This window comes from Vulpes vulpes, chromosome 10, assembly GCF_048418805.1.
Source record: "Vulpes vulpes isolate BD-2025 chromosome 10, VulVul3, whole genome shotgun sequence".
Classification (NCBI taxonomy): domain Eukaryota; kingdom Metazoa; phylum Chordata; class Mammalia; order Carnivora; family Canidae; genus Vulpes; species Vulpes vulpes.
The window spans coordinates 88,656,848-88,676,200 of record NC_132789.1 but is presented as its reverse complement, the minus strand read 5'-3'; the positions used below and the strand labels follow the sequence as shown (position 1 = coordinate 88,676,200).

The window sequence follows — 19,353 nt, the reverse complement described above, 5'->3', positions numbered from 1 at the left end:
GCTCACGACAGCCATGCTGCCTGCTTGGTTGAAAGAAAAAATAAATGAATACAAACAGGATTCAAGAATACTAATATTCACAGTTCCTAGTTGGCAGCATCCTCCTTGGCCCTTTTCTCATTTCTAAGACTGACTTAAGTCACCTCTTGTAGATTTCTAATCTATTACAGATTTTTAAAATTCTCAACAACAACAAAAAAAAACCAAGAAATTTTTGTGTCCCTCCATTGATCACAAACGATTCTCAAAAGATAGAATTTAGTATTCACTGTCACAGCAAAATATAAATTACAGAAAACAAAACATCAAAAGCCTATAAATGCATGAGGAAAAAAACTTGTATGCATATATGTAAGGTCATGACTTGTTTACAGTCAATGAAAAAGGACAAGAATCCTTTGTAGAACAAAAGACCAAATTATCAAATCCACAAACCACTCATGATTGACAGCTTATCTATCCTCAAGTCTTGTAGGGAACATACTGGCCTGTAGATTAGTGGCATTAAAATGACAACTTTCAATTATGAATAGAGAAAAAAAACTTCAAAATTTTTTAAATTTTAAGAAAGACGGAAACTTCTTTGCAAGAATATGACAGTGATACTCCATTATTTATACATCCACCATCAGGTTCCTTTACAACAGAACCTCCAGAGGACTGTCCGACATATTATTTAGATATTATGACTACTGCTTGAAATGCTTGGCTTGATGTAGTATAAAAATTTTTATTCATTAATTAAATTTTGGACCCTAAAGACAGTATTTTTATTTTTTTCTAAAGACAGTATTTTTAGTGAGATCCTTTCTAGTTCTTCATTCTGTAGAAATGTGACTGCCACGACTTCTAGAAGATCTATCTTGTGATTCTTTAAGCATAGTGATTTTGGTCTATTTCACCTTCTTTTTGTTTTAAAGGATTTTTATTTATTTATGAGAGGCACAGACATAAGCAGGCTCCCCACAAGAAGCCCGACGTGGGACTCGATCCCCTATTCCGGGATCACGCCCTGAGCGGAAGGCAGACGCTCAACGGCTGAGCCATCCAGGCGTCCCCTATTTCACCTTCTAAATATGTGTCACGGTTTTCCAAATTCCTCTCAAAGATACATCCTAAATGCTAACCAGATTATTAGTATCATAAAAAATTTTTTTACTAATTTAACTACACAGTTTGGTTGAGTATTGGTATCTTCCACATATTCTACATTTCCCTTTATTAAAAAAGGAAACAATATGTAAAATAAACATTCACCCTGGAAATGGAGAAAACAAGCTTTATTATAATGATTTGAGATTTTGTGCATGGTAAAGATATACACATGAAACTTGTTTCTCCTATGTTTCAAGACAGAATTAATTTAAAGTTTTATTTAGACTAAAGCATCCAAAATACTGTGGTACGTATGTAGCTACGAACATACAAACACTTTGATGCACAGCGTTCATTCTTTTCTTTAAATAGGCAGTCAGCATTTCGATTCGTAAAAGAACAAATGAGAATATCAGTTATCAATGTCAGAGAGCGCAAGACTTAGTGTTCTATACACAAAATGTATGAAACAGACCTATAAAGATGGAATGTACAAAATTTAAAAAGAAAAAAAGGAAGCAAAAACCCTTAATACTCATACATAGGATTGAAAGGCAATAGAATTGAGAATGATATAAAGGATTCTATTACAAGAATACACTCTGTTGAGGACAGAACATTCCCATGTCATAAAGCAAAAGCACGGAGTTTAAGGCTGTGTTGCTTTTGAAAGTTAATGGACGTGCTGTACATTCATTGGGACAACATAGCCGATTTATTAATCTAGTTTAGAATATTAATAGCTTTCCATACATTCTCCACAAACAGACCACACAATCACTGCCACACAGTTCATCTTCAGAAAGTTTAAGATTAAACATCATGATTTGTAGCTTACTGTCATTTAAAACAAAACAAAAAAAATCATTTATTTATACCAAACAAATCTTTAATGGGCACTTAGTTTCCTTTATGGCAATACTAGATTCCTAGTTATCAAAAATATTAAAATAATTGTAAAGTTTAAAACCCTGCAACATTTACAGAATGCAACAGTATTAACCACTTTCGATTTTAAGCAAAATTAGATGATGGCTGCAGCAAATAGCTTCAATTTTATCCTACCTGGAAATGTCTTGTTTTTAAATTATTTAACTAAAAATACTCCTCCCTTTTCAGAAGCTGGTGAATAGGGAGGATACTATAGAGTCCAAGTGTACAAAAAGGTTTTTCCCATTTGAAGTGATCTGCACAGTACCTAAGGTTCATTTGCTATTTCCTCCAATTCTATCAGTAGATATTACCAAAGCATTTATGCATATCCTTCAATGGTAAGGATCCACAGACACTTGCTACCGTACTGCTATTCCAGTTAACTCCAAGTGAGGACATACCCTGTATACTTAGCAGTAGAAGCAAGTGTATTCTAGTTGCATGGACCTGTAGTATTTGTTTCAAATCTAGTCAAAGACTAAATTAAAATTAGGAAACTTGGGGACTTGTTTAGTTACTAGAGACTAAAAGTTTGATCAAGATACTATGTACCATTAAAAAAAATGGTGAGCAGTCATAAAGGCTTTTTATTCATGTGTTTCGGGATGGTCGAGTGACTATGTCCCCCAAGTCCAGCAGGAGAGGTCTATACTGGGTGGGACTGCATCACTGACCTTTACATTCGAACTGGCAATCTTTTGCCAGAAGTGCCCAGGGGACATCTGAATGGGTAATTTTTCAGTGCTACTTATCATGAATGTATGACAGGTTCTGTACACTTGACAAAGAGAAATCAAACAACGATGATGGCTCAGGGAAAAAAAGTCACTTATTTTAATATCCTTCTCAGTTTACCAGAAACCATTTTCCATAGATTGTGACAGAATTTCATTTAAATCTTGCCTATTCCTAGCTTATCAGCAGCACTTTCCCCCTCCTCGAATATGCTTATTAAGAAATACAGTAAATGCTCCTATGTATCCAAATGTGAAATGTCATCTATACTTTAACATACAAGAGACTACATATGTTGGGGGGGAAAATACAGTGTTTCTTGGAGTGCCCACAGCAATATGTTCCAGTGACACATAGTGGAACAGGTCTGAATTGAAGTATCTATTTTTCCATTCCAGTTTGTGCCAAAAATGACAGATTAAAAAAAAATTAGCCTTGTATTCAATCTATTATTGAGATATCCAGCCTGTTACGGTATGATGGCTGGTTAATTGCTAAATTCACAAAAAAAAAAATTTCAATGATGTGCAAAATAACTCTTTTAAGTAAACTAGTCTTAAGACCAATAGCCTGTGACAGAACCTAAATAGGAAGCCATTTTTGCTTGTGAAAATAAACCAAAATTGATTTAACCAATTTAAAAATTTTTCTTTTAAAGAATCTAGGAGCTATCAAGAGTCTAGCTTATCTTATGCAGAATGTTAGTAAATGGCAAAATGAAATTCCTCCCTAGAGCGTAAGCTCCAAGCAGGCGGGAGTTTTGTCTGTTTTCTCCATGGCTGTGCTGTATCCTCAGTGCCTAGATTAGCGGCTTGGCACCTAGTAAGCACTCACTGAATACGAATGTCTGAATTCAAAGACTTATTATTATTAGTTCAGTGTTGTTAGCAAACAGTATCTTAGTTTTACATTCTAAAAATGTTATTGAATTTTATGACTTTATTATAGTCTCAAATATTTCGAAAACTACCTAAAAAACAAACAAAAAGGTAAACCTAATGTAAATCTTCATGAAAAATTTTCTTTCAGAGGTTGATTTGGGCATAATAAATTTGATAGACAATTGGAAGTAGCTAGATTTCCCTTCTACATTTAAAAAAGTCCTATAGAAGAGAATGACTGAATTATAAATTAATAAGCAATGAACATAACATATACATATGGGAAATGTTTTCTCATAGTACAGTTCTAAGGTGCTTTCAGTGAAAGAGATCCCAAAGTCATTATCGAAAATGCCAAACATGACATCGTATTTGGTAGAACTGAGTAGAAAATTAAACAGTGGAAAGAGACCACATTTTATTTTACAGTATCAATGACAGATTCACAAGTAACTAAATTATTCTTCACATTTCTCCAAACGCATTTATACTTAAATTTAACTCAAGTTCAACGTTTCTTTTTCCTCCGACCTGTTTTTGTTTTTTTGAAAGCACAGAAGGCCATTTTCTGGCTAAAAGTCAGCCAATATCATCATTACTGGACAATGGTGAAAAGTAAACCTGTTTTCGGGCTTGCTCTACTAGGACGGCTTTAAACTGCGCGGTAAAGGAATGTGCTGGACGATGCTTCTGTCTTTCAGAGTGCTGCCTATTTGAGTACACCAAAGATTCAGCTATATATATATATGATACATTCTACACCTTACCCTAATCGTGTATACATAGTCCTTTAATGCCTCTACTATTCATTAGACAATGATAAATAACCATAACATGCCCTTACCTGTAATGCTTTCGAGATAACACAACTTTGGTAACATTTGCTTTCTAAGGGGAAACCATTAATCAATCACATGCCTTTGGTTGACACCATCAGTCCTCCAAAGGGCTACTTATGGCTCTCTGTCCTAGGATACTGGTGTCCTACTACATGTGCTGACATCTTGCAGGAGGTAAAGCTTTCGCTTTCATGAAGTGGAAGAGGAGAGACACGTGAGAACATGGCACATAAACCGTGGCTAACTTTCTCTTGATTACATACCAATTCATTAATCTGGAGTTGAGGGGGGCTGTTCCAAAAGGTGGCATTTGCTATTGTAATACGCTTTTCAACGGATTGGGAATTTCAGGATTCCTTGAAAATGGACTTTGTTTTTTGATACAAGGTGAGCAGGAGAGAAAAGGTGAAAAGCACACACAAAAAGGATCTTAGATCTAATCCAGAAAGGATGGGAAATTTGCAGTGGTTTTTAAGTGCCAAACTCAAAAGAGGCCTGCCTAATCACAGCTGGGAGGGTTTTACAAAATGGTATTATTTTTTTTCTAATTTATATGTAGTTACTGGTAACCAAAAAATGTCACGTGAGTAATACCTACTGTAAAAGTGAGGTTAGAAGATCCCCCGGGTCTCGTAACCAAAGTTAAATAAAGTATGTAACTACAACAGATTTTGTTTTTGTTTTGTTTCTGGAAGCTCTGCACAAAAGCTACCATTCACAGGATTAACGAATATTTTTAAATATTCTAGGTTTTTTTAGTGTTTGATTTGCAAAATCAGTTCAACTACACAAATCCCTGTCTGATAAGCCATAGTTCACAGGCGTAAAACTTTGCAGTTTCCATAGATTCAGTAGAAGGGATTTCTTTTCTTTAAACCCTAGAAGTGAATTACAGAAATCAGATATGCAGTTTTTAAGGAAATAGTTACATTCAGAAATACCCTTGGAAAGTTCATCACTGATTCTTTCTAGCATGAAAAGTCTAGTGTAATCTGGTCCCGCGTCGAGAAATCCATTCCAGTTTATAGTGCAAGACCTTTGAAAGGGGCTGTCCAGCTGCCCAACCATTACTGTAAGTACCGATAGACCTTGAAACAATGGTTTCCAGAGTCTGCAACCACAACATGGCCATCTGAAGTTAGGGCCAGGCCTTGGGGGCCGTAGAGTGGGTCAGCGGATGTGTTAATGTAGGACAAAAATGATCCGCTTCCATCAAAAACCTGTAAAAAATACAAAGTCAACGTTTTACAAGAAAGTTACGGTAATATGATGAAATAGGAGTTAGAAAACCCTTACTAATCTTTTCAATATAAAAGCATGCAGGTAAGGGGCACCTGGGGGTTGTACTTGGTTAAGCATCCAACTCTTGGTTTCGGCTCAAGTGGTGATCTCGGCATAGAGTCTGCTTAAGACTCCTTTCTCCTTCTGCCCTTCCCCCACTCTCTAAAATGAATAAAAATAAATCTTTAGAAAAAGTATTCATGTAAGCCCAGAGGTTTGTTTAGGTCACTATCATAAATCCATTCCTTCCCTCTACTTAACCTTGCTTTTTCTCCTCTCATTCTCTATGCCCTGGAGTCACTGACAAGGAGGCATGTCATTGGCCAACAGATATCTTTTTTTTTTTTTTTTTTTTTGGCCAACAGATTTCACTTACATTCTTAGAGTAGTCAGTTCCCAAGGAATAGCCCTCAATGGTGCTTGAAAATGAAGGACCCTTGTTTCTTACTCTTGGCCTTCACCTTCCCCCTTACTTACAGCCTCTTTTATTCCCAATCATAATAGGGGAAAATATCAGCAAATAGAACACAGAGGTATGGTCGTGAGTCACAATATACAATGAGAAAATAAAGAGGGAGTTACAAGAAGTCAGTGGCTTAATATGTACATTTGTGGGTTTTTTTTAAAAGATTTCATTTTTAAGTAATCTCTATACCCAACATGGGGCTCAAACTTGCAACCCTGAGATCAAGAGTCACATGCTCAACAACCGAGCCAGCAAGGCGCCTTACAACATGTATGTTTGTTTTGTTTTGTTTTTGGTGGGGGAGGACAGAGGGAGAGGGAGAGAGAGAATCTTAGGGCGGCTCCACACCCAGAGCAGAGCCCCATGTGGGGCTTGATCTCACGACCCCAAGACCATGACCTGAGCCAAAATTAAGTCAGACACTTAACCGACTGAGCCACCCAGGTGTCCCATGTACACTTGGATATGAAGTAGTCATCTTTTGGTCTGTAAACTTCTGCCACGATGAAATAAAAGGAGTGCTTCTCCTTTACAAGGCCCAGGCTGCTTTCTTTTGACCATTCCGCTAGGCCCATAGGTTTCTTTTAAAAGGCAGTGTGATTAGGCAGGTGCTATGATGGCCATAACCCAAACATCTCAGCATCTGTGGTCTTACACAGAACTGCTGTGTGCACTTCGTTTCCTGTCTGGCTTCTGGCTTTCTATCACTTATACAATTCTGGCTTTCCATCACATCTTTCAAGTGTAGATGTCCACTGGCATAATTAAGCAAGATAAAAATAATGGAGAAATAAAAGCATTTAGATTTACATTTATAGTATCAATCTTTATTTTTTTAAGTAATCTCTATACCCAATGTGGGGCTTCAACTCACACCTTGAGATTGAGAGTCATATGCTCTACTAACTGAGCCAACCAGATGCCCCTCAATCCTTTTTCTGAGAAGTAAATACCTGTATCAGATTCAAACTGTTAACTACTGCAGTCTTCACAAAAGACATCTGGATACGAAAATGCCAAATGCCATTCATGACACCATTATTCCTAAACCATGAAAACATACTATTTTTTAAATTTGTTTTTGACAACTTTTAATTTTGAAATAATCGTAGGTTCGTAAGACATAGTAAGTTGCAAAGATAGGACAGAGAAATCCCCTGTGCCTTTCACCCAGTTGGGTAGAATGTCCCAATAAAACCATCTGAGTCTGGAGATTTCTTTTTGGGGAGTAAAAATTAAGAACTATATTTCCTTAATAGTTTTTAGGGTATTCAAATTATTTATTTCATATTTGGTGAGTTTGTGGAATTTGTACTTTTTGAGGTCCATTTCATCTAAATTGTCAAATCTATACATGTCGAGTTGTTCAAAGGAATTTCCACATGCCTGCAAAGTCTGTAATGATATTAGTGTTTTGTGTCTTTTCCTTTATCAGTCTTCCTAGAGGTTTGTCAATTTTATTGATCCTTTCAAAGAACCAACTTTGTTTCACTGATTTCCTCTATTGTTTGCCTTGCATTTCATTGATTTCTGATCCTCTCTTCACTATTTCCTTCCCTCTGCTTGCTTTCAGTTTGTTTTGCTCCCTCTCCAGCTTCCTGAGGTAGGAGCTCAGATTACTGATTTCTTACTTTCTATTTTTAAAGATTTTATTTATTTATTTCTGAGAACACAAAGAGAGGCAGAGACCTAGGCAGAGGGAGAAGCAGGCTCCCCGTGGGTAGCCCAATGTGGGACTTACCCAAGGACCTCGGGATCACAACCTGAGAAAAAGGCAGACAGTCAACCACCTAGGTGCCCCCATTTCTGACTTTCTAATATAAGCATTCAGTGCTACTAATTTCCCTCTTGTGTTAAATGGCGGTTACCAGGGCTGAGGAGTGGGGGAAATGGGGAGTTGGTCAAAGCATATAAACTTCCAGTTAGAAGATGAGGAAGTTCTGGGGATCTACCACATAGTGCAGTGATTATAGTTAAGAAAACTTAGGTACTTGAAAGTTGTTGAGAGAGTAGATCTAAATGTTCTCACCAAAAAAAGAAATGCTAACAATGTGATGGTGAGGGACAAATTAGCTAAAGCCATGATGGTAATCATTTTGCAATATATAAATGTATCAAATCAACTCACTGTATACCTTAAACATGTGACATGTAGTATATCAATTATAGCTCAACAGAGCTGGGGAAAAAAAAAATCACCCTCTCACAATTATCTTGGCTGCACTCCACAAACTTGCTATGCTGTATTTGCACTTTCAGTCAATATATTTTTAAATTTTCCTTGAGACATCCCCTCTGACTCGTTATTCAGAATAATGTTTTTAAATGCACAAAACAAAATACATGGGATTATAAAGGAGAACAATTATATTAAAATACAGTTGTAAAAATTTTACAAAATTGCGATATAGTAATATGTGTACTTTTTTAACCAACACACAAAATAACAAGAAGTAGTGATGGGTCTAATACTGACTACTTTTGAAAGAATGATGAGCATAAATGATAATTCAAGACCTCTGCAACTGTTAAATAAAAGATCATGACCTGAGCCAAAATTAAGTCAGACACTTAACCAAGTGAACCACCCAGGTGTCCCATGTACATCTGGATATGAAGTAGTCATCTTTTGACTGTGATTCCTCTTTATCTGTGATTCCTCTTGGTGACAAAGTTATAGGTATTACTGAAATTACTGTGACAACTGCCTCTATTCATAATTTTAAAGATGTTTTTCATTAGTACCTAGTAAAAATAGTAATATAATATTTTTGTTCAAAGGACCTCTTGAGTTCTAGCCACAAACACTTTGGGGATCTATGGGATTCATGTTAAAAATTCCCAATTCAGAGAGCTTCACTCTGGTAATCTGTTGATGTTTTTTCTCCTCCACCTTCCTTTGTTTAGCACTTCTGGTGAGATTACCTATGGTCTATGAAGAACCTAACCAATGACGAAAGGAAAACATTCCAGCTGGGAGACAGCCAATTCTTCACTTTGAACAAATAGGAATCACTCTAAACAAATACATTAGCATTTTCACTTACCTGGATCCTGCTGTTTCCCCAGTCTGCTACAATGATGTTTCCATTTGAATCCACGGCTACACCTGTTGGAGCATTAAACTGACCATTTCCTTCTCCATTTGAGCCAAACTTCAACATGAATTCTCCCTCCTGATTAAACACCTAGAAGAGATATTTTTAAATTATTTCATTTTAAGTTGAAAACAGTTGTGCCAACATTATGAGTCTTAAAAAATATGTATCTGCACAGGTTTTTAATAACAAGCCCTATGATTTAAAATTTTCTGAAAAAAGAAATAAATCTACAAAGTAGACCCCCATATCACTTAGGGCTCCCCAATTTGCTACATAAATTTGATTTATCATTTGCTAAATCATTTATTTCTAGCTTATATCTGGTTATTGAATACTTATATGAAAAATACTTTTGTTATAAATTACAAAATAATATACAAATATAGGGTAGGGTGAGAAAGTGGAGCTATAACTTTCAACAATATTACTCTTTTTTGCCTTTAAATAAATAGCTAAATTTGAAGGACAGGCATTGTATTTCTACCATGATGGATGATCAAAGTTGGATCAGGACCTAAAAGTTTTTGGTTAGGCCAAATGCTCAGAATTTATTACCTTTTTGCAAACTCAACATGGGATAGAGTAGGCTGGACTTCACACTTACATCAGGGGAAAGTGTGTGTGTGTGAGTGTGTGTGTGTGTGTGTGTGTGTGTGTGTTTAATGGCACAGGCAAAGAATAAGAGAAGGGTTTTTTATATACTTTTTTCAACATATATATTTAGTTAAAATAGAGAGTTAATATGACCCTAAGGTTTTGATGGATGGAGCATACTGAGGGGAGGGGGCTGACAGAAGTAGGGAGCTACATAGAACTCTTTAGCAAATTCTTTAATATCTGATATGGAAAAGCAATGGATTGTTGTAGTTAATTAAATATTCTTATTAATGAAGTATTACTGTATTTGTATCAAATAAAGATTACTGATTTGGGCAGAATTAAATTTTTAAATATGTGTTTAAATTTAAGACTATAGTATGCATACTTTTACCTTGATGATTCAGATGATACTTAACAGTTGTGAAATATACCCAGGATATTATTTTAAGCATCCATTATCACCTAGCCTACATGTGTAGACGTACTCATTAACAAATCAAAAAGTATTACATGCAAAAAGCACCATGAAAGTAAGGGTTCCCTATACCAAGTGCAGATCTAATTTGAAAATGATCTCAGGATCTTTTACAGATTCTCCTATTGCCACCTCTGTGATCATGAAAGATTAAAATGACTCTTCTAGTTATGTACACTGGGAAAGCAAAGTGAGAAACTTCCATCTCTAAAGGCTAAACTTCCTTTAAGATGAAGAATCATGACTGCTTCTTGAATTAATTCAATTAATTTGCCAAGTAAGTAAGCTACCTCTTTGGTTTGTTGGAAAGGACAAGAACCAGCTTTTGCTAAGATGCTATGTTTTAAAAATCTTTCCTGACTCCTTTTTATATCCTTTTACATGAAACATTCTTGTTTTAAAGACCAATGAAAGTGTTTGTTTGCTGGTGAGGACACAATTTATTATTCTCTGATCTTTCCCTTTTTAAGTCCTACCAATGATCTTTTTGTTTGCTTGTATTGATCTCTGGGTAAGTATGTTTTCCTTGGCATGCTCCAAATGGCTCAAATGCTTCCACTCTATGTTGGAATGACGGAGAATGCCAAATTTAGTCTTACTTGTTTTGCAATGAAAAGAGAATGCATACTGAAGACCGCTAAAGACTTAGGCCATTTGTTAGCCCTGACCTACAGGCAGTTTTCACAATGACCAACAGAGAAGTAACTAGAATACAGAGCCACTGCTAACTGCCACGTGTTACATGGGAAACAAAAGCCCAACTATTCCATAAGAGCTATATGGCAACAGCTATCAAAGAGAAGAGAAAAAACAAAAACAAAAGACTGGTTTTCTTAAATAAGGGGAAAATAGAGTTTAAATTACTACAATAATCTACCTCTACTATACTGAAAACTTAGAAGAGTTTTCAGAATCTTAATAATTATAAATAAAACATCATTTAATTACTTATAAATTACTCAGATGAAAACATAATTAAGAGGCAGATGCATGAGCTGAAATAGTAAATTTTTACAGCTTTGATTTTTCTAACAAGTTTTTACGCAAGTTTTTGTGACTTTGAAAATCCTTTCCTGATTTTAAAAATTCTGCTCACCTCAAATACCACCTCCATTTGGCAGTCTTCCCTGATAGTCTGAGATACAGAAATCTGTTGTTTTCTTCTGGATTCTTACAGAACTTTGTATGTACCTATTTTTAAGAAAATATTGCTACCTTGCCTTGCATCTTGATTACTTACATAGGTATTATTTCCTTCTACATTGTCAGCCACTGCTGGTAAATAGGAGTCCTCCCACATACCAATGCCAGTTGATTCATAGAGGCTGCCTGGAGCACTGGGACGGAAAGGCTCTGAGGCCACAGTTGCGCTTTAGTAGAAAAGAGCAACTTGATTAATATCACTATCTTCCAGTGGGGGTAGGCAGAGCGGTGCCAGGCATTGGCTGGCCTCTGTTCATCTACATGGGTTACCTTCTGGTTACACGCGCCCTCTCGTTCAAGGAGTCCTCCATAAAGGGAATAGAAGAAAGGAAGTGTGATAATAGCCTGTCATTACTTTCCAGTTACTCTCATCATGCAAAACTGTGACAGCCCCCCACCCCCACCCCAGAGGACGGTCTATAGCCCAGTCCCTACTGCCCTATTGCCTCTTTGTTTCCCTCCTCCCCACCACTACTTTTCCTAGTCATCTTTCTTTTACCAAGACAGGTCCCAGAGAGAGAGACATAAAGAGAGAGAGAGAGAGAGCAAGAGATGGAGGGAGGTGGGGGGAGTGGGGATGGCGCTCTATCACTATGGCAGCAACGTGGGACAGACGACATGGCAGGAAGCAGCCTGAGAAGGAAGCAATGGTGGGCATCCTTTCTTTTCCTCCTGTCCCATCACCACAGCCCGCTCTGCTCTATTTTTGCATAGGGACTTGGCACCCACCAAAAAAGTTCAAAACCTTTCCATTTACTCAGGTTAAACGTATCTTTGGGGACAAGCTGGGGAAATGAAGCAGTGAAGGACTCAGAAGAGAGAATATCTTTGGGTGTTGAAATCCTATCCCTACGTAGCTGTTCCAGTTATCAACGATAGCTGTTTTTCAATTTGGCTGCCCAATGGAGCGGACTTTAGTCACAGGCATATTATCATCTATGCTGTTTCCTTATTATTTTCCTTCTGAAAATGCCTCACTTTAAAAAATTTAAATGAATTTACTTACAAGGAAAACTATATCACTTCTATAAGTGCAAACCAGCACCCCTTGATATAAACAGAAGGTAACCCTAAAAAATAAACATTTAACTTTTAAAATAAAAATGTCTGGCAGTGCACTGCCCATGACCACCTGGCATACCTTCAGTGGAACCCGCACCACACCTTGAGAATCATGATCTAGAATGGTACTAAACATTTTCTCATTTCAGCAAAATGAGAAATCTGTTTTGATACATTTTTGCATTTCCTGATTTGCTCACAATAAACCTCAAATCTTTCTTTTCCCTACACCTAGTAAGAAAAATGTATTACACTGTCTGGGGGAGAGGAATGGGCATTGTACACTAGGGAAAACCAAGAGTGTGAAAATATTCTAAAAAGTATGAAATAGCTATAGAAATTATACCAGGACTATTTCCCTTTAAAATCTCTGGTTGCAGCAGCATTCTAATATCTAATTTTGTTTGAAAGGCATTATGGTGTAGATAACTGCAAAAGTGATCTGATTTTATGAAGCTGCAGAAAGTTCTGCCTCTTTAAGTTCAAGGAATTGCTTTTTCAAATTTCATTTTTAAGTCATCTCCATTTATACTCGTTTCAAATTAAGAAACTTATCACCACCATATTTTGCTCAATTTTCTGACTCTTCAAAGTCTGTGTGTCCAAATTAAAACTTGCATCTTAGGGAGAAGCAAAATCTACTCTTTTATTTAGGTTAACTCCTTTAGTTCCTTTGCATAGAAGTATTATATTATTTTCTCTCAGACTGATTTCTCAATAAAAGCAGTTAAAAGGTAACAATAATTGACGTGTTTTATTGTACCTTGACAGAATGATTATGGAAATCCGTAACAATAATCTCATTATTGCTATTTACGGCTGCAAAATGGGGACCTGCATAAAAGGTGAAAAAAATATGTGAGAACTCTAAAAATAGAAATGATTACAACACCACAGCAGTTGCAAAATTTAACGTATTAGATATTTAAGAAAGAAGAAAGAATTATAGACTTAGTTCTTGAAAGATCATTCAGCCAGAACTCTGGCTCTAGATAATGTGGGTCCTCTATCAGTCTATACTTGGGACTGTCTACTCTGGCTTCTTTTAGACCAAGCTGAGTGTGCCAGCAGCCCTAATGAAGTGGAATGAGCAATAAGCATCAGAATTCATTCTCCGAGCCACCGTCTGAAAGTCACATCTGCCAGCTTCTCTGAGTACACGTTAATACTTTTAGGGCCCTCAGTTCCCACTGAGGAAAGATGTGGATTCTCAGTCCTAAGAAAAAGACTCCAATATTGAATTTTTTTAAAAAAGTAGAGCAGAAACCCATACTTTGTAATTTTGGGTGACATTCAGAACCTGGCAAAACTGGAGACAAAGCACACAAAAAAAAGATTATGCAAATTATTGTCAAATGCCAAAAGCATCCTTTCAAAAAGAAAATGTATACACTGTTTTCAGCCTCTTCTTGCAGATGTGAGAAACTATGAAGCTTGTACTTGCAAAGTGGTACACCAAAAAGAAAAGTAACAGAACTGTCCTTCGTGTACTCAGCAAATATTCTAAAGTCCTGTTCTCTTATCACCCAGAAAGGTGAAAAAAAAAAAACCCTCTCCCATTCAGAAGCTCTTTAAACAAAGCTGCAGCTAGGGAGAACTAGGAGTTACTACACTGCTCGTCAAATATTTTTATTTTAAAAATATTTTATCTTAGAGTTTATGTTTTACTTAAATTCAAAGATTAGACTTCTGCCTGCTGCCAATAAAAACCACGCATGGACTGCAGTTCAACTTACTGCAGGTGGAGTAATTGAGAAGCGTCTCATCATGCTTTTGCTTAGATTTCATCCCCAGTATCTTTCCCAAAGCCAGCAAACACACTGGGGATTGAGGCATCTTCCACATGCTCCATCATGCAAATGTGAGCAGAAGAAGCATAAAAAAGGGGTTTTACATATTACCATCGAGTGTACCTGCAAACTGCCTGTCCCCATTTCCTCGGCTACCAAACCTGGTGACTATTTTCCCGTTTGGCTGGAAGATAAACACACAGCACGCCTTGTTGTCCACCACAATGATGTGCCCGTTGCGGTCCACAGAGACTCCTTTGGGCCCCATCAACTTTCCTGATCCAATTTTTGTCTGTCAGAGACAAGCACAGAGAATGAAATTTAACACACTACAAAACATGAAGACAGACATTTGTTTTAGTACACATTTACTTGAATGTTCAAACAGGGGTGCACAGCTATTCATATGTCACAATGATCTTCTGCTTTTGTCACATCTATTATCTGCCACTAAGATTTACCTGAAATCCTTACTTTTTAAGAGGATCACCACCAAAAATGTTCTTGAATCCCCTTAACTGAGGTCACAGTTCCCTTGTAAAGATGCAATGTGGTATATAGCAAAAGATCACTGATCAGGAGTAGGAAGATAGTTTTACGCCTGTAGCTTGCTTTAGACACACCTAGAATAGCACAGATGCATTTGATTTCAAGCTTCAGATTCCTTATATACATAAAAATGTAAAAAAAAAAAAAAAAAAAGACTTCAATAACTCCCAGTGGCATTTTTGGCATACTAAGTAAAATAATGTGAATAAAGTGTTCAGTGTAAAATATAGCATGTATTATGCAATCATTAAAGGTCAACTATCATTGTCATTGTTGTAGATCATCACTGGTATTAAAATTGCCAAGCATCTGCCATGTGCTTAGTTAACCATGTGTTAAGTTCCATGCAGGCAAGAATCATGTCTCTTCTACCCACTACTGTGTACTCAGAGCCTAGCATACTTCTTGGGATCTAACAGGTACTCCATAAACACTTGTTCAATATATTGATTTGAAAAGTCCAGCATTATTTAGGGAATCATGACGACTGAATAGTTCTAGTTTTCATTATTTTAAGATGGGAGGAAAGCATCAGATTTCTATCAAACACATACCATATACATTTTAAAACTCACTCATCTTTCTTTTTTTAAGATTTTATTTGCTCAGGAGAGACACAGAGAGAGAGAGAGAAACAGAGACAAAGGCAGAGAGAAGATTCCATGAAGGAAGCCTGATATGGGACTCGATCCCAGGACTCCAGGATCATGCTCTGGGCCGAAGGCAGCACTAAACTGCTGAGCCACCCAGGGATCCCTCATTCATCTAAGTAGACTATATAAATCCCTGTTTGCTACGAGATGTAGGTCTTATACCTTTACTTTTATAGCTCCATTATAAAGAAGTACTTGACTCACTCACCCATTTATTTACTAATTCTACAAACACTAATGGGGTACCAACTCTGTGGCTAATGATTCCAGGCAAGGAGTAGACAAGGGCAAGACCAGCCCTTACCCAGGAAGATGTCTCAGTCACATTACACAGACAAATACGTTCACCGGGTCCTTTTAAAAGTGCTTGGTATTGATTATTTGATTTGGTAGATTTGAGAGAATTCAAATAGGCTAAAAGAACATGACAAGTCACTGAAGATAAGGAAGGAGAATGAGCACCAAGGTGAGGGAGCAGCCAGGAAGAGTGCCTGGTAAGTGAGAAGGGATGTAAGAGCCATAGTTCTCCCAGGCAGAGAGGCTCAGAGGGTCAAGTAGAGCTCTCTGTAGTTTTAGAAATGCTTTCTCAAATCTATCATATTCCTGGAAGAGAAAGTAAGAAACCACTGATATTAGTGGTGGTAGGAGAAACTGACTTTTCATTTTATATTCATCTGCAGGGTTTCTGTTTATTTATTTTAAGATTTTATTTATTGGGGGGGGGGGGAGAAAGAAAAACAGGAGCCAGGGGACAGAAGGAAAGGGAGAAGCAGACTCCCCACTGAACAGGGAACCTGACATGGGGCTTGATCCCAGGACCTTGGAATCATGACTGGGAGCTGAAGGCAGCCACTTAGCTAAACCACCTAGGAGCCCCAGTTAGGGTTACTTTAAAAACTTATTTGCATGTATTACTTTTTAAATTAAAAAAATTAATTTAAAAAAATTTACATTTCCATAGATTTTGCTTTTCCTCTTTTTTTTTTAAGATTTTATTTACTCATTCATGAGAGACACAGAGAGAGAGGCAGAGACACAGGCAGAAGGAAAAGCAAGCTCCATGCAGGAAGCCCAATGCAGTATTCGATCCCGGGACTCCAGGATCACACCCTGGGCCAAGGGCAGGCGCTAAACCGCTGAGCAACCCAGGTGTTCCTCCTGTTTTCTCTCTCCGTATTAGCACTGCCTGATAGAAATGTAACATGAGCCATATATGTAAAAGATTTTTCTAGTAACCAACATAGAAAAAAACAAAGAAAAAAGGAGTATTATTTTAATCACATATTATATTGGACCTAACATATCTAAAAGTTATCATTTCAACAAGTAAACAATATTAAAATTATTAATAAGGTATTTTACATTTGTTTTCCTAAGTCTTTAAAATCCAGTGTGTATTTCACATGCACAGCACATCTTAACTCAGACCAGTACCTTTTCAAGAACTTGGTATCCTCTGTGGCTAGTGAATACCAAATTGGACAGTGCAATTCTCTGTACTTCTAAGATCTCATTTATTCAATGGCATCAACTTTCACCTCTGTCAGAATCTCAAATCCGTATCTTTAGTCCTGGCCTATTTTACAAGTTATTACGTTAAATTCAAACACTGTTAAACCAAACTTACCTCATTTTCACCATTAAAAAAAAAAACACCCAAATTTGTACCTCCTGATTCCCTAGTTCCTTTATGATACATACCACAGTTCATTTAAACCCAGGATCAAAATTTCAGAGCAAAATTTATTCTTTTACCAGTTGGAACCTCAGTTTCCTCATCTGTAAAATGGCAGCTATTGTATTTACCTTCTGGGTCATGCAAATTCTGAAGGACAGAGTGCCAAGCATAGCATACGGCACACAATCCCATCTCCACCCATTTGGTTGCTATCATATATCTGACCATCAGGAGTATCCTTCCTGACAGAGACTTTTTTTTTATTTTTTTTATTAAATTTTTTATTTTTTTTTAATTTTTTTTTTTATTTATTTATGATAGTCACAGAGAGAGAGAGAGAGGCAGAGACACAGGCGGAGGGAGAAGCAGGCTCCATGCACCGGGAGCCCGACGTGGGATTCGATCCCGGGTCTCCAGGATCACGCCCTGGGCCAAAGGCAGGCACCAAACCGCTGTGCCACCCAGGGATCCCGTTCCTGACAGAGACTTACAGATAAGTGCAGAAAGAGAGTATGGAGAGAGGGACAGGGACGTTTTCCACAGTGGGGGATCAGATTGTGTGTGATCTTTAATCCTGGTTAAAATGATAAATGAGATTCAGCTTTGATCTCTTTAATATAAAGGGATACTTAAGGAAGGAAACAATAGGATTCTTGTGAGGGAATCTGTAGTATAAATTTGATCCGGATTTTGCAATCTAGCCCAGAGATTAAAGAGGCTATACCATAACGGTTTGTCAAAAAATTGTATACTTTTTTCATGTTATAATAGAAGATATGTCAATAAGGATCAAAAAGAAGACAGGACATTCTAATTATTACAGCAAGAATATTATTACTGCCTAACATTATGAACACTAGTTGTTACTTTAGAATGATTCAGCCATATAATACCAAGCAGATGGTAATTATGTAGAACAAAAACAGAAGGGATTGCTGCCCTTCCATCCGTGTAGTAAGAGCTAGAGCAGGTCTTAAACAAAACAAAACACCTTAAATGTTGTGGGCAAACACAAACCCCTTTCCCTTCCACCTTCCTTTCATCACTCCAGTTTTGCTGCACTAGATTATACCACATGAAATTAATAGTTACTATATTTGGCCTGACAATGTGTCCCCTGTCTTAAACAGAATAGTAAGCAGAGATATTTTAGACACTGACTTCGGAATAGTTAAATAAAGGTATTCAACTCAACAAGTAGGTCCTTGAATTGAAGAAGGAAGAGATGAGATATTTTAGAATATGGTGGACTGGGGTCTCTGTATCTGTTCTGGGGTCACAAAAGTTGGCCTAGAAGATATAGGTCAGCAGAAAAGATGGGAAGGAAAAAATTAGAGGCAAAAATGAATGAGAATCAGGGCTAAGAATCTGGTGAGTAAAAGAAAGAAAAGGGCATAAGCTGCTGTATCTCTAGAACTAACTAGAACAAATACAAATAATCCACCTTTGTGTTAAAGGTTTGTTTTTCTGAGCTTGTGTTTTATTTTACTGAATACCACTGAAAAGAAAGTATCTCAGTAAATGGTCATGCATATGGTCAGCTGGATGAGCTCCCATTACAGTACTAAAGCGTTTTTACTTGCTATCCTTTTATCCCCTGATCAATGCCTATTGAAAACAAAAGGGTCTGTTGAAACTATACCATATCCATTCCCCCTATCCTCTAGAGGGCATGAGCGTTCTTGTTTATTCCAACTCTGAGGATCTGGATCTTCCAGGAAGAGTGTCTATTATATATAGAATATGCATAATACAAGAAGCCTTTCTCTCCTAAATATAAAACTCCAGTTTCAAAATGTTTTATTAGATATAAAATATTTCAGCATATTAGATATAAAACTCTTGATTTTATCCTTGTTTTAGCATTCACTTATGAAGTCAGAGACAGGTCATAGTTTCACTAGCGTATGTACCAAGAGGAATAGGGTGTTTCCAAACTAGATGGACAATTTCAAGAGGTCACTGAAAAGTTTTTCTTCTGTTGATGTTAAAGTTGTCATATTTGGGTATAT

General features: G+C 36.9%; 1 protein-coding gene across 30 annotated transcripts in view; it reads right to left on the bottom strand.

Annotated features, from left to right (window-relative positions):
- Positions 1-1,265: 1,265 nt before the first annotated feature.
- Positions 1,266-19,353, bottom strand: part of TRIM2 (tripartite motif containing 2) — a 170,468-nt gene continuing 152,380 nt past the window's right edge. For 16 of the 30 annotated variants that reach the window (XM_072724878.1, XM_072724868.1, XM_072724866.1 and 13 more), the window contains 4 exons: positions 14,585-14,753; positions 13,435-13,505; positions 9,278-9,418; positions 1,266-5,703 (listed from right to left, as the gene is read on the bottom strand). In XM_072724878.1, coding sequence (XP_072580979.1) covers positions 5,551-5,703; positions 9,278-9,418; positions 13,435-13,505; positions 14,585-14,753 — 534 coding nt within the window. In that variant the 3' untranslated portion in view covers positions 1,266-5,550. Of the gene's footprint in view, positions 5,704-9,277; positions 9,419-13,434; positions 13,506-14,572; positions 14,754-19,353 lie in introns of all 30 variants that reach the window. The other 14 variants (XM_026016581.2, XM_072724861.1, XM_072724859.1 and 11 more) reach the window with 1 other exon arrangement.